The sequence below is a fragment of the Castor canadensis genome, chromosome 10, assembly GCF_047511655.1.
Source record: "Castor canadensis chromosome 10, mCasCan1.hap1v2, whole genome shotgun sequence".
In the NCBI taxonomy this organism is placed as follows: Eukaryota; Metazoa; Chordata; class Mammalia; order Rodentia; family Castoridae; genus Castor; species Castor canadensis.
The window spans coordinates 70,811,654-70,825,941 of NC_133395.1; the positions used below are offsets into that span (position 1 = coordinate 70,811,654).

Genomic DNA, 14,288 nt, shown 5'->3' on the forward strand with positions numbered 1-14,288 from the left:
CATAAATCTCATATTCATTTGATTGTTCCCCTTGGATTTTCAGAAGACAAATTGTTACATAAGATAGTACCCAAAGGGTACAGGGTGCCTGAGAGCAGTAAACCAAAACTTGAGGACCAAAAATAAGAGGGGAGCTTCCAGTGTACTCACTAAGCACAGCGGAAATCTACTCCTCTTACAACAAGGAAGAAATTCTGACTTAATTTTTTTCGTTTCCACTTTGTTGAATTTTCAATTTGTCTATCCTTTCATTCCAATTTTTTCATTCTTTTTTTCTTCCTTCCTTTTCCTTATCTTTTTTCCCTTAACCTCCGCCGTTTTCTCCCAATGTCCCTATCTCTTCCTTACAAATCACTTAGCAAGTGCTTTATTCTCCCACTTGTATATATTACTCCCATTCTTTCTACCCATCTGCAAAGCCCTGACAATAGCAACCCCCTCCAAAATGTCTTAACTATACCTTTACACACATTAGTGTTATTACCCTATAGCCCCCACACCTCATACCTCTTCTCTCTCCTCCCTATTCCTGTTCTTCCTGATCTCCTCTTTACTCCCATGATTTTAACTACCTAAGTATTAATCTCTATGCAAGCAACTTTTATTTACCCAACACTCCTCTGTTTACAGGTAATACTGCCAAGGGCTTTATATTTCATGTAAATAACTGGCATTTAACCCAGGAATTTGTTATTGCTAAGTTACACCACCCCCCAGGCCAGTGAACAAAAATGATATAATGAACTATCCAACAAGCAATGTGGCCAAAACATAGAAATTAAATCAAGGGAAAGATTTCAGGTGATTAAAACTCCCAACCAACTAACTGACAATATATAAGAAAATCTCAAAATAAAACCTGAGAAATAGAAGGCAGGGGGATATGACTTATCAAAAGGTGAACAATCATACAACAGAGGATTTAGTGGGCTGAAACCTCAGTTTCTGAATTCAAACAAATGACAGTGAGAATGTTTAAGGACATTAAAGAAGAAATATAAAAGCAAGTCAGTGAATTCCAAGAGAATACAGATCAAAAGCTAGAGAAGGCACAGAAACTAAATGAACTTAAAAAGGATACAAACATTGAAATGAAATCAAGGAAGATAAAAAAATGATAAATGAAATGTGAAAGCAGAACTTTATAAAGATACAGAAGATCTCAAAAAAAAAAAAAACAGAAAGAAAAGAAAACCAAATAGAAACCCTGGAAATTAAAAAGCTCCTTAAATCAAAAAAAAAAACACAGCTGATAGCCACTCCAGCATACTGGAACAAGTACAAGACAGAATTACAGAACTTGAAGACAAAAAAGATACAATGGTAAATAGAGAAGTATATATAAAGAAAAAAAAACTAAAGACTTGTGAAAGAAATAAGCAAGAACTCTGCAACTCCATTAAAAGACCAAACCTATGAATCATGGGCATTAAAAAAAGAAAAAGAAGTACAAGCTAAAGGCATAGGAATCGTATCCAACAAAATAATAGGAGAAAACTTCCCAAATCTCAAGAGATCCCCATTCAGGTACAGGACACCAAACAGACATGACCAACATAGAACCACCATGGAATATTACAGTTAAAACAATAAGCACAGACAACAAGGAAGGAATACTGATGGCTATAAGGGAGAAATGCACATAACCTATAAAGGTAAGCCCATCAAAAATACCAGCATAGTTCTCAACAGGAAGCTTAAAAGCAAGGAGGGCATGGAATGAGGTATTTCAATCATTGAAAGAAAACAATTTCAAACTGAGAATACCCAGCAAAGCTTTCATTCATAATTGAAGAAGAAATAAAAAACTTTCATGCTAAATATAAACTAAACAAATACATGACTACTACACCAGCACCCCAAAAGATACTCACTCAAAGGAATACTGGACAAGGAAGATAAAAATAAACATAGTCACGAAAGAGATGGCAATAATTAAGTGTTAGGAGATGAGTAGATAAGCAACTGTGCACACACACACATGCACACCAAAAACAACAAAGTGGCAGGAATTATCACATACCTTTCCATATACACACACACACATGCACACCAAAAACAACAAAGTGGCAGGAATTATCACATACGTTTCAATATTAAGACTGAATGTTAATGGTCTGAACTCCCTCATCAAAGGACAAAGATCAGCAAGCTTGATTAAAAAGGAAAACCAAAGGATTTGTTGTTTACAAGAAACCCATCTCACAGACAGAAACAAACACTGGCTTAGGGTGAAAGGGTTCAAAAAGATTTTCCAAGCAAATGGCCTCCAAAAACAGGCAGAAGTAACTATACTTATGTCAGGTCAAATAGACTTCAATCCTAAATTCATCAGAAGAGACAAAATAGGTCACTTTATACTAATGAAAGGAAGAATAATACATCAATAGGAAATAATATAATAAAGGGCAGTAAGGCAAGAGAAAGAAATAAAGGGGATTCAAATAGACAAGGAGGAAGTCAAATTATCTCTATTTTCAGATGATATGATTCTATACTTAAAACAACCCAAAGATTCCACCAAAAAACTCCTAGATCTAACAAACAATTTTGGCAATGTAGAAGGATACAAAGTCAACATAAAAAAATCAGCAGCTTTTCTATACACCAACAATGAAAAGGCTGAGAAAGAAAGCAGGCAAATATCACTCACAATAATGATAAAATACCAAAAATAATAAAATACCTGGGTATAAACCTAACCAAGGAGGTGAAAGGCTTCTATGATGAAAAATATAAAAATTTTAAGAAAGAAACTGAAGAAGATACCAGAAGATGAAAAGACATTCATGGATTGGCAGAATTAATACCACAATAATGGTTATATTACTGAAATCAATCTACAGATTCAATGCAATGCCCATCAAAATCCCAAAATCATTCTTTGTAGATATAGAAAAGTCAACCCAAAAATTCACAAGGAGCCCTAAAAGATCCCAAAGGGCAAAAGTGATCCTGAGCAGAAAGGTTAACACTGGAAGTATCACAATACCAGACTTCAAATTAAACCATACAGCCACAGGAAAAAAACAAAAACAAAATAAACAGCATGGTATTGGCACAAAAACAGGCACAAAGAACAATGAAACAGAACAGAAGACCCAGAAATATAATCACAAAACTATAGTCTTGTGATCTTTGACAAAGGAGCCAAAAGCATACAATGGAGAAAACAGCCTCTACAACAACCAATGCTGGGAAAAGTGGTTATGTAACATGCAGAAGCCTGAAACCAGCATCCTATACAAAAAAAAAAACATTTCAAAATGGATCAAAGAACATAACGCAAGGACCTGAAACTTTTCAAGTACTAGAGTAAAAAGTAGGGAAATCTCTGTTAGCTATAAGTAATTATTTCTGAATAGGACTGCAATTGCCAAAGAAAGCAAGACTTGACAAGGGGGATTGCATCATATTTAACAGTTTCTGCACATCAAAAGAAATAATTACCAAATCAAGAGACATCCAACAGAATTAGAAAAAATCTTCACCAGCTATTCAATGGATAAGGGATTAATATACAGAATATACCAAAAGCTCAAAAAACTAAGCTGCAAAAGAATAAAACATCCAATAAATAAGTAGGCAAGCAAATTGGAAACAGTTCTTCGAAGAAGAAATACAAATGGCTAATATATACATGACGTAGTGGTCAACATCGTTAGCCATGAAGGAAATGCAAATCAAAACTACACAAGATTCCATCTCATCCCAGATTCATAATCATTGATAAAAGAAACTACAACAAATGCTGGCAAAGATATGAAGAAAAGGAACCCTCATACACTGTTGGCGGGAACATAAACTAGCATAATCACTATGGAAATCAGTATGGAGGCTCCTTAAAAAACTAAAAATAGACTTACCTTAAGAGCCCCACCATAGCACCCATGGGCATATATCCAAAGGAGTGCAAATCAATATACAAGAGAGATACCTGCATACTCATGTTTATTGCAACTCTCTTCACAATAGTCAAACTGTGGAAACAGTCAAAGTGCATAACAAGTGATGCCAATGATAAATAAAATATAGTATGTGTGAGTGTATATGCATATACATATATATATATATATATGTGTGTGTATATGCATATACATATATATATATATATGTATATGCATATACATATATATATATATATATATATATATATGGAAAATCACACATCCATAAGGAAAATGAAATATGAGATTTGCAGGAAAATGGTCAGAATTGGAGATCATCATGCTACGTGAGGTAAGACAAGCTCACGATGGGGGGTGATGTAACTAATGTACACTATAAGTCTAATTGGAATTATCTTTATGAATCCCTCCCCATAACAAATGCATACTTAACAACAACAACAAAAAAGGCCCAAATATTACATGTTCTCACTCATTTGTGGAACCTGGCCCTAAAATGATAAAGATGACTACAACAAAGATGGGCAACAATGACAACAACAATGATGAGGGTAATAATAACAATAATCATAGGACATGAATCTAAATGAGGGACAGTCTAGAAGGGATTAAAGCAGTAGGGGAAGGAAAGGATACTGAGGGATGAATACGATAAAAGTATACTTTATACAACACATGAAGATGGAATAATGAAACCCACCAAACAATATCTGAAAAAGAGGGCAGGAGAAAAGGAGTAAAAATATTAATGGAGGGGATGATCTTATTCACACTACACTGTATGAAACTATCACAATGAAATCCCCTTGATTTATTAATATATGCTAATTCAAAAACAAATTAAATAAAAATAAATTAATTTACAGATGCAAATGCTGTTTCTTCCTAAATGCCTTTATTTTGAAAGTTAAACAGAAAGCAGGAAGAATATTATAAACCTTATTAAACAATAGGTTTTGTGAAATGAGGATACTTAATACTCTTAACCATTACCTAACTCTCTGTAAAAGATAAAAGCAGATGCTAAAAGTAAATAATTTCAGTTATACATAACATCCTATACTATTTTGTAAGTCTTCAACTATTTTTGCCAAGCTACCTCTAATTGAACAAGTTATCCTTTTGTAATATAGAGATTTAGCAATGCAAGTTTTTGTTTTGTTTTGTTTTTTGAGACAGGGTTTCTGTATGTAGCCCAGGGTGGCCTCGAACTCACAATGTAGCTCATGTTAACCTTGAACTCATGATCCTCCTGCCTCATCCTCCCCAGTGCTGGGAATAGAAGCTTGCATTTTTTTTTTTAAGAATGGATTTTAAAAAGGCATGTCTTCAACATTAGAAAATAGTCTGAGGAATAAAAAAATTCATGAAGGAAAAAATAGCTAAAAAGAGAAAAACATCTTTTAAATAAAAATGAACATAACAATAACAGAGTTTCAAAAATACAGATAACTTTTAAATCATATTGAAGATTTTCCACTAAATATCATGTTACACCACAATCACAACTAAAACTTTGCACGGAATTTATAACAAATAGGCACTCCTACCTTATATCCAGGTCCTAATTGATGAATTGCAAATATCTGTGCTGGGTTGAGGGCTTCACTGAAAACATACACAGCACCAAGCTGTCCACAGAAAACCCTGTTTGCATCAGCAGTTTCCGAAGATCCAAGAAAGCATTTGTCATAGCTCTATTTTTTAAAAATCACAAAAAATAAATTATTACTTTGTAATATATTATTTTGCAATGACAGACTCTGAAGAATACCTGTCTTTATTATTATGAATAATTATTATAGTTTAAAACATAGCAATAATAGAAGATGGCATCAATTAAGACTCCATGGAGTATTTAAATAATAAAAGCCAATAAAATACTTTGAGAAAATAAAATCAGCTAAATGATTTACATGTAAAGTTAGCAAACAAATAACCTCCTATTCTATCAGACTTAACCACTTTCCAAATTTTACTATTAAAGGCAAAGTGCTTAAAATTATTTACAAAAGCAAAACTAATTTTAAAACATTAATGATTCATAATTGCTCATATTTGAGAATCATGAAAATCAAAAAAATGTCTACTCTAAATAAATTTTAACTATAAACTCATAGTGCCTAATTTTTTAAATTCTACTTCGTTTATCCATCATGGATACATTCCTGTATTTTTCTAAGCTAAATGAAGGACAGAAAGAGAGTAAGGTCCTCCTTTTATGTAAGTAAGCATTATCAAATAAACAATGATCCCTAAATCTGCTGCCTGAAGCCAACAACACAATGCTCCTTATCTGGAAGATTAAGCAACTAAGAAGTTATACTTAGGGAGACCCTCCCTATACCTTTTAAACCCCACCCATCCAAATCAACAAAAGCAGTCACTGTTCAGTTTGCTCCCTCATGAGAGGATACTGTAACAAGCATACCAGCTTATGATAGATAAATAAGATAGATGGATGGGTGGATCAACATATGGAATCCCTTTGGTGCTCATGAAGTAGCAAAAAAAAAAAAACTGTAAATGGAGTACAAAGACAAGAGCTCCTTATTAAATATACACTCTGTAATTAGAACTATTGAAACAAAAAGATGCTGCTACACAAAGTATATGTGTATATATTATTGCCCAGGCTTCTACGTTTTTTGAAATACTATCACAAATACTTCAAAAATCTGTCTTTAAAAAAAAAAAAAGTACTGTCTTGCCACCTAATAACAGTCATCAACAAAATCAGTGGGGTTTCTTTCATTCTGTAATAAAAAGATTCTCCCCCTAGGAAAAAAATAGGAAGCACAATTTCAAATGTGTGTTCTAATTCTGACAAAACTCTTGCCTCATATATTTATTGACTATGACTCAACCATGAGTTTGCAGAGCAGATAAACTTTTCCTGTAAAGGTTTAGATAGAAAATATTTTAAGCTTTGCAAACCACATGTAGTTTCTGTTGCATACTTCTCTTTGATTTGTTGCTGTTGTTGTTGCTGTTATAGTTATTTGTTTATGTCTTTAAAAATATATATATTTTAATGTAAGCTGGCACCAGTGGCTCACACCTGCAATTCTAGCTACTTAAGAGGTTGAGATAGGGAGAATCACAGTTCAAAGCCAGTCCAGGCAAATAGTTGACAAAGCAAATTGGACTAGAGATGTGACTCACATAGTAGAGTACCTGCTTTGCAAGTGCAAAGCCCTGAGTTCAAACCCCAGACCCTAAAAAACCAGGATTCTTATGTCTCAGGCATACAAAAACATGTTGAACAAGGTAGCATATGCACGTAATTACAATTACGTAAGAGGCAGAGATGGGAGAATCAAGGTTCTGGGCCAGCACCGGCAAAAAAGTTAGTGAGACCCTATTTCCACAAACAGTGGGCACAGTGGTACACATCTATAATCCCAGCTACACAGAAAGCAATGAGAGTCACACTTGGCCCAGAATATATTGCCTTTCACATCCTGATCTAGGGAGCAAACTATGGATTTGTATCCAAAGCCATTTGAGATATTTCAAGGCTAGACATGGTGGTACATGCCTACAGTCCCCTACTGAAGAGGCCAAGGTAAGAGGTTAGTAGTTGAGATCAGCTGGGGCAAAAGCCAGGGACCCTATCTGAAAAACAAAGTAAAAATAAAATGATTCAGGGTGACTTAAATGGTACAGTGGTTGCTTAGCAAATGCAAGGCCCAGAGTTCAATCCCTAGTACCCCCAGAGAGAGAGAGAAAGAGACAGAGAGAGAGAGAAAGGCAGAGAGACACAGAGAGACACAGGGAGAATGAGAATACAAAGAAGATAATCTCCCCTTCAGGAGTGCAGTCAGAATCTTGAAGTAAATTTTGTTTTAAAAACTCAAGTCATTTAAAATTAGGAATGCTGGAAGGGTTATGTACCATTGGCCTTGGAGATGCTATGGACATTAAAACACATCTTTACACACTCTATAGGCAGGATGAATCAAGGAAGAACCAAAACTAGAGAAACAGTAGCATCTCTGAGATCTTCACCTCTAGATCTCCTCTATCTAGAATCCAACTAGTGCCTCCTTGAGCACTACTTGTTGAAAGGAATACCTTTTTGGTTATTGCAAGAAGTCATCAAAGTGATCACTTTCCTTTCCTTCAGGGTATTCTCAATATTGCAGCCAGGCTGATATTTTAAAAATACAAGCAGACATTATTTGTCTGCTCAAAACCTTCTAAGTATTTTTACACTGGGAAACCACAAGCCTTAGGTTGACTTATGTGGCCTTGCATACTCTGACCCAGTAACTGCTAATCTCATTTCAGCACTATTTTTCTTTTTTAAATATTATTAACCATATCTTTGAAGTCATTTTATTATATAAAATTTAAAACTTAAAGATTTACTTATTAAAGAGTAAACTGTCAAACTCACATTTCTATCAGACTACTTCATTATTCAGTTTAGGTTATAGTGATAGACCATACTCGCAAATTCATTAGAACACAGATTTAAAATTTTTTTAAAACTTACATCATTTGTGTTAACATGCCAAGCCATATCACCATAGGATACCAGCTGTCCATTAACATAACACCGAATTTCACTGTTCCTCCATCGATTGTAAATGTGTACAATGCTGATCATGTACCACTTAAATAAAAAATAATTAAAATATCAATATGTAATGTTGAGTTATTATTGCCTAAGATGCAATCATAATCTTTACAACACCCTATAAGAAAACACTTAAAGACTATTAATGATCATTGACTATTATTTTATCAAGTTCCTTCCTCCCATTTTTCATGTTATAGATGAAAAAAAGCAGCACTTAAAGAGTAAATCTATGTCAAACATAGAGCTAGATTCCCTTGCTCCCCAGATAGATATTCCTCTTGGACCACACCATGATCCAAAACTGTGAAAATAAAACTATATCTGTGTTCGTTTAATAACATTTATATTGCGCTAGGCACTTCAGATGCCAAAGGTTGACCATGGCATATGGTCAAACCATGATTTACTCAAAAGGACATATGGGAAACAAATAAATAAATACAAAATTAAAAATCAATATGATTACAATAGGAAAAAATGATCAGCATAAACTGAGAAAAAATAACATAGGATTCTACTTTAGATTGCATGGTCAGGAAAGACCTGTCGAAAAAATAATATTTAGATTTTAGTAGGTTCAATTCTGCAACTTAGATTTGTTAAATGCACTAATATTAAATATTTCAGGTTAATGTGAATATTCATTAAGAATCAATGAATGTGTTCACCTTGAGTTCCAATTTTATAGCTACTAGTGTCAACAAAAATAATTTGTTGATTTTGATATTAGATAATTTAAGTTTTGTAATTATTTGTGGATCCAACCCTTAGTCTGCAGAGATAATAGATTAAGGCTATTTAGAATTATGTTTCCCAAAGTATCAAAAAAGTAAAGATAATTTGCAGATATTTGAATAAGTATGCCTTCAGAAGTTAAGGAAGAAAACAACCAGTTCTCCCTGCCCAGATATTAAACTGAAACATAAACTTTCTTCTACAGATTATTTAAATACACTACTCAATTATTTTATATATTTGAGAAATATTGAGCTGCAGTAGTTATTCTCCATTTCTAGAATATTAGTTATTTCAAGGCATCTGAAATGTGTTTTTAAAAATTTGATTTCATTCATTTCTATTTAGAAAATAGAGAAGACAGCAATAGAAAGCAACAGGGCTCCTCAATTATTAAAAAGTCAGATATAACTATTTAAATGCACAAAAACACATGTCCTTTTTAAAGGTCTCATTCTTTCATTTATTGATCAGAAAATGACAGATATGTTGGTTCTGATTAAAGTCAGAAGAGGAAAATATCTAAAATAGTAATTTTGAACAACTGTGTTTCTAAATATGACAAAGTTAGCTATAGAGGTAATACAGAACACATAATCTTTATATTTTAGAGTAAAAATGTTTTAATTTCTAAATAGAATGCACATAACAAATATCTATGTATAGGCAAAAATTTCCTGCCTAGAGGTAGTTTTATGATAAAATATTAGACATGTTCTTATATTAATTGATGTAATACAGAAAAGTGCTCATTCAAAAATATTTATTGAGTTCTTACTACTACAGAAAGTTTATTGTACTAGGCATGATGACTTTTAAATTCACACAGACAGCAGTTGGATTTCCAGGTTAACTACTTCTACGACTTGTAGCAAATTATTTAGCATCTCTAAATCTCTTACCATCTCTAAAAATGGGGGAATAATAATGCATACTGCATAAAAACTACAGAGAACAGTTTCTAAAACATATTAAGCACCTATAAAAAAAGACACCATTAAATAAATTTCTAATTACTTTTTATCATGTCCTCATGATGAGATTTCTCTGTTAAAATTGACATTATTTACCCATCATTCATTAATTCATTCAAAATATTTACTGAAGCTTATTTCATGTCAAGTTTCAACCTCCACTCCCCTCCCACATATATGCTTTATACTGTGTGTGTGCAAAAGAAAGACAACATATACATCCTCAAGGAGGTTTCAGTGGAGAAACAAACATGAAAGCAATGGTTACTATCTTTGGTTATGACATGGAAGCAAAAGACATAAAAACTAAATTATGGTTACAGGGAAAATCAAATAGCATAGGAAGACTATCACAGAAGAATTCGCTATGAGTAAAATGAAACTTGAAATTAAGCTTGCAGGATGAAAGGAAATTGCTGAATAAATAAAGGTAAAAGAAACATTCCAGACAAAGCAATCTTGAGGTTCAGCACAGAGACTTACTGAAATTCTTCTCAGTGTTTATATGTAGCAGGAAACAAAGGTAAAGATAGGATTGTAAACAGGCTTGTAGGACACATTTAGAAATTTGACCTGTGTTTTCTGCATAATGTGGTATCACTAAAGAATTTGAGCAGAAAAGTGAAATGATCATCATGATAGTTTAGAAAAATAATTGGCGTCACTGTTGAAGTGGGATATTAGGCAAATATGAATAAGAAAAAACATGAAAACTACTGCAAAGCTTCAGGTAAGAAACATAAGAGGCAGAACAAAATCATTGGTAAGTTAATGGAGGGAGGGGAGAACTTAATGGAACTGCCTGGAAACCAGAAGAGTCTACAATGGTTTGCAATTTTTCATTTAATGAGGTGGTACCACTAAGTTATGATAGTTAATAAAACAGGATGATCCGGTTTCCAAAATCCAAAACTTGATATTCTACACAACCACATATTAGAAAAAACATTGAAATTAAGAATTCATGAGGCACATATTTCAACTTAAAAATAAGAAAATAAATTGAAGACAATAAAAATTCAACATGATACACAAATATCAATAGTAGCTAACATGTACTGAACACTGTCTACAAACTAGGTTATGTTAATAGTTTACATTCATTGTTACAAGGCCAGTAAGTGGGTGCAGCTGGGAAAGCAAAATGTACAGATGTTTGTTTTCAAAATGTCTAAAGTTTCTATTGTGGTTAATTTTCCCTACTTGAAAGATAGTAACAATTTAACTAGCACAGCTCCTAGAAAATTAGAGGAAAAAAATAAAAGAATGAACTTTGTCTTGAATAATGAAAAACAGTAAAATCAGTAATTATGATTTTCAAAGTTTATGAGGATCTTTTCCAAAAGCTTTTTTTGAACCTATATCATTCCCTGGTCCTGCTCCTTCCACGACTTCTTCAAATCATTAAAGAGAGTTCTTACCAATGGGAATGTGTTTTTCATAAGAAAAGAGTAAAAAGACAAAAAAAAATGAGAACATGTGAATTAAATTGTTTTTCTTGATTAGTAACGATTTCATTTGGTTTTTAAATTCTAATTCTTTATGCACTTTAAGCTACTCTTTCTTAAGCTTTACAAATGAGATCAATTATCCATAACATTTGTGAACACTTGTTAAGAATACACATTCCTAACATGAAAATAAATCTAAGAATCTCTATCTATAATGAGCTCTACTAAAATTCAAAATAATTTTGGCACATTTAGCAAACTCTATTTGCATCTCACCTCAATTATATAATAAATCAATCCCTGGAAAACAGGCAGTCACATTTGTATGATAATAATTAATATTTGAACTCTACTTCCCCCACATAAAAAACCCACTATTCTAATGAACAGATATATTTATTCAGAATCACTGTTTTTAAATAATTTTCTGAGTATGTATTAATGACTGATTATTAAATCGATATTCTCTAATAGAAAGGAGTTAGTATTCCTTAAATATGAAGCAAAGATTTTTGTTAGCATCATGTAAACTTTCTAAAATATTTGAGAATACCATGGAAAATAATTTTTCACCATGTGACAATGTACAAGGGATTTCACAAAACAAAAAAGAAAAAGAAAGACATTCCTCCTACCACGCTGGATCATTGCATCTATTATGGTTCTTTTATTGATCACAAAGGTAAGGCAATATGTCCATGAGTAGAAGGTAAACATCTCTGATAAAGGTTGTCAATCACACATCATATATCCAAAACCAAAGCTTAACCTAGATGGGTGACCAGTCCTTAGACATGTGGAAAGAGGAATTCCCATATTTCTGTTTTCATTTGAACTTTCAGGTGGTTGGCTACGCTGACACAAAGATGCAGTCTGGTAAATAGGCAGAAACATCTTTCTAAAAACCCCAGGTGATGGTGAATTATGTCTTATATATATAATTAAAACACATTTCTTTGCTTTTTTCTTTTAACATTCAGTTTTACAACAGCTTTGTAGAAGGTTTTGAACTATGTTTCAACCTATCCTCAACCAAAATAAATATTAAGTAAAAGTAATATTAAGTATCCTTAATTGGATATTAAATAAGGACCTATTTCATGGGATAAAACATTAACAGTAGAGTAACATTAGTCTCCTTAAAGCCATGATTATTGAAGCAGCAGAAATTGGCAAAACCTTAAATCTTGGGAAACAAGATTCAGAACTACTAGGATTAGATTAATCTCTCCCAATTTTAATTTTAATTTATATAAAAGAGTTAATTATTTATAAATCCACATCAGAGAAAGAGAGAGAGAAACGTGTGGAAAGGGAAGAGAGAGGCACTATGATCTAAGTAGTTCTCTTTAGGAAAAGAAGATGGGGGAGAAGCATAAGAAAAGGGAGGAAGGAGAAGAAAAGAGGAAGAAAAAAAGATGGAAAAATGGACAAGAGGAGAAGAAAGGTAAAGAAAAGAAAAGAATGGTGGCAGAGAAGGCATAAGGAAAGCAGGGCAAGAAAAAACTATAATAAAATTAGTATTTCTTCAAATGTTCATTAGAATTTTTGAACTGTAATCAAAGTAATACAAGTAGCTCACATAAAAAGTTTACCTTTAAAAAACTTTGAATATGTAATTGCTAAAATATTTTTCTATTATTTTAACAGGTACAAGTGAAAGACACTAAAATTTCTATATAATATATATCAAACTTATAAATTATACAATTTAAAATACAATTATATTATGGATAAATTATATATACTATGTATCAAAACTTTAGGATCAGAATGAAGATATAAAAGAATCTATCAGCTCTTGACATTCTAAGTAACTATATTCCCTATCAAACCTATGCAAAACACTTTCTCAAAAAGTATACGATCTCTTTTAATATTCATGGGTAATACTCTAATCTTCTATTATAATACCAAAAATCAACTTATTTGCAATATACATTATTGTACCAGGAAAAAAAGGCTACAACCTAAATCATTTGGTCTTTATTGCCCTGACTACTCTCCTTCTTTTTGCTATGTGGAAAAGGTTCTTACTATCTTTCCCTAGCAAAAAAGCACTGACTATAGTAAAGCTCAGGCCTCCTTCCTTCACTTTATTAATAGCTAAGACCCTATTAATCTCATTCTACTGAGAAATAACTGTTCCAGATAAATGTTATTACTTCTAGAAAAGCAAAAGGGATTTTTATTGTTAAAGTTATATTTTATACATCTATATAATATATACTATTTGCAGTCTAACAAGCTCAATGCTCTCTACCAGGTATTTGAGAGAGAGGATTAATTATATATGATAACAATACAGATCAAGAAAGGATTCCATGGAAATGTTACATGAAATGAGACATACAAATATGATGGAATATGAACATCAACAGCTGTAGAGGACGGAAACAAGTACAAAGATTCATGGCAGGCATTTTATACAAATTGAAAAAGGGAAAGGTAAAAATAAAAATAAAACATACAAGTCATAAACTACTTGACTAAAACTTTTAATTTATTCTGTAGTTAGTGATAAGTAAACATTTAGTTTGAGCAATAGAATATGATCAGAAAAATGAGTTCAATATTAGTATGCAAAATAATATAGAGGAAAAGATGATTCATCTTCATCCAAGATGAAGAG

General features: G+C 32.4%; 1 protein-coding gene across 4 annotated transcripts in view; it reads right to left on the reverse strand.

Annotated features, from left to right (window-relative positions):
* Nbea (neurobeachin) overlaps positions 1 to 14,288 on the reverse strand; it is a 643,202-nt gene that overhangs the window by 564,340 nt on the left and 64,574 nt on the right. For all 4 annotated transcript variants that reach the window (XM_074043550.1, XM_074043551.1, XM_074043549.1 and 1 more), the window contains 2 exons: positions 8,410 to 8,529; positions 5,459 to 5,605 (listed from right to left, as the gene is read on the reverse strand). In XM_074043550.1, the coding sequence (XP_073899651.1) occupies positions 5,459 to 5,605; positions 8,410 to 8,529 (267 nt within the window). The remainder of the gene's footprint in view (positions 1 to 5,458; positions 5,606 to 8,409; positions 8,530 to 14,288) is intronic.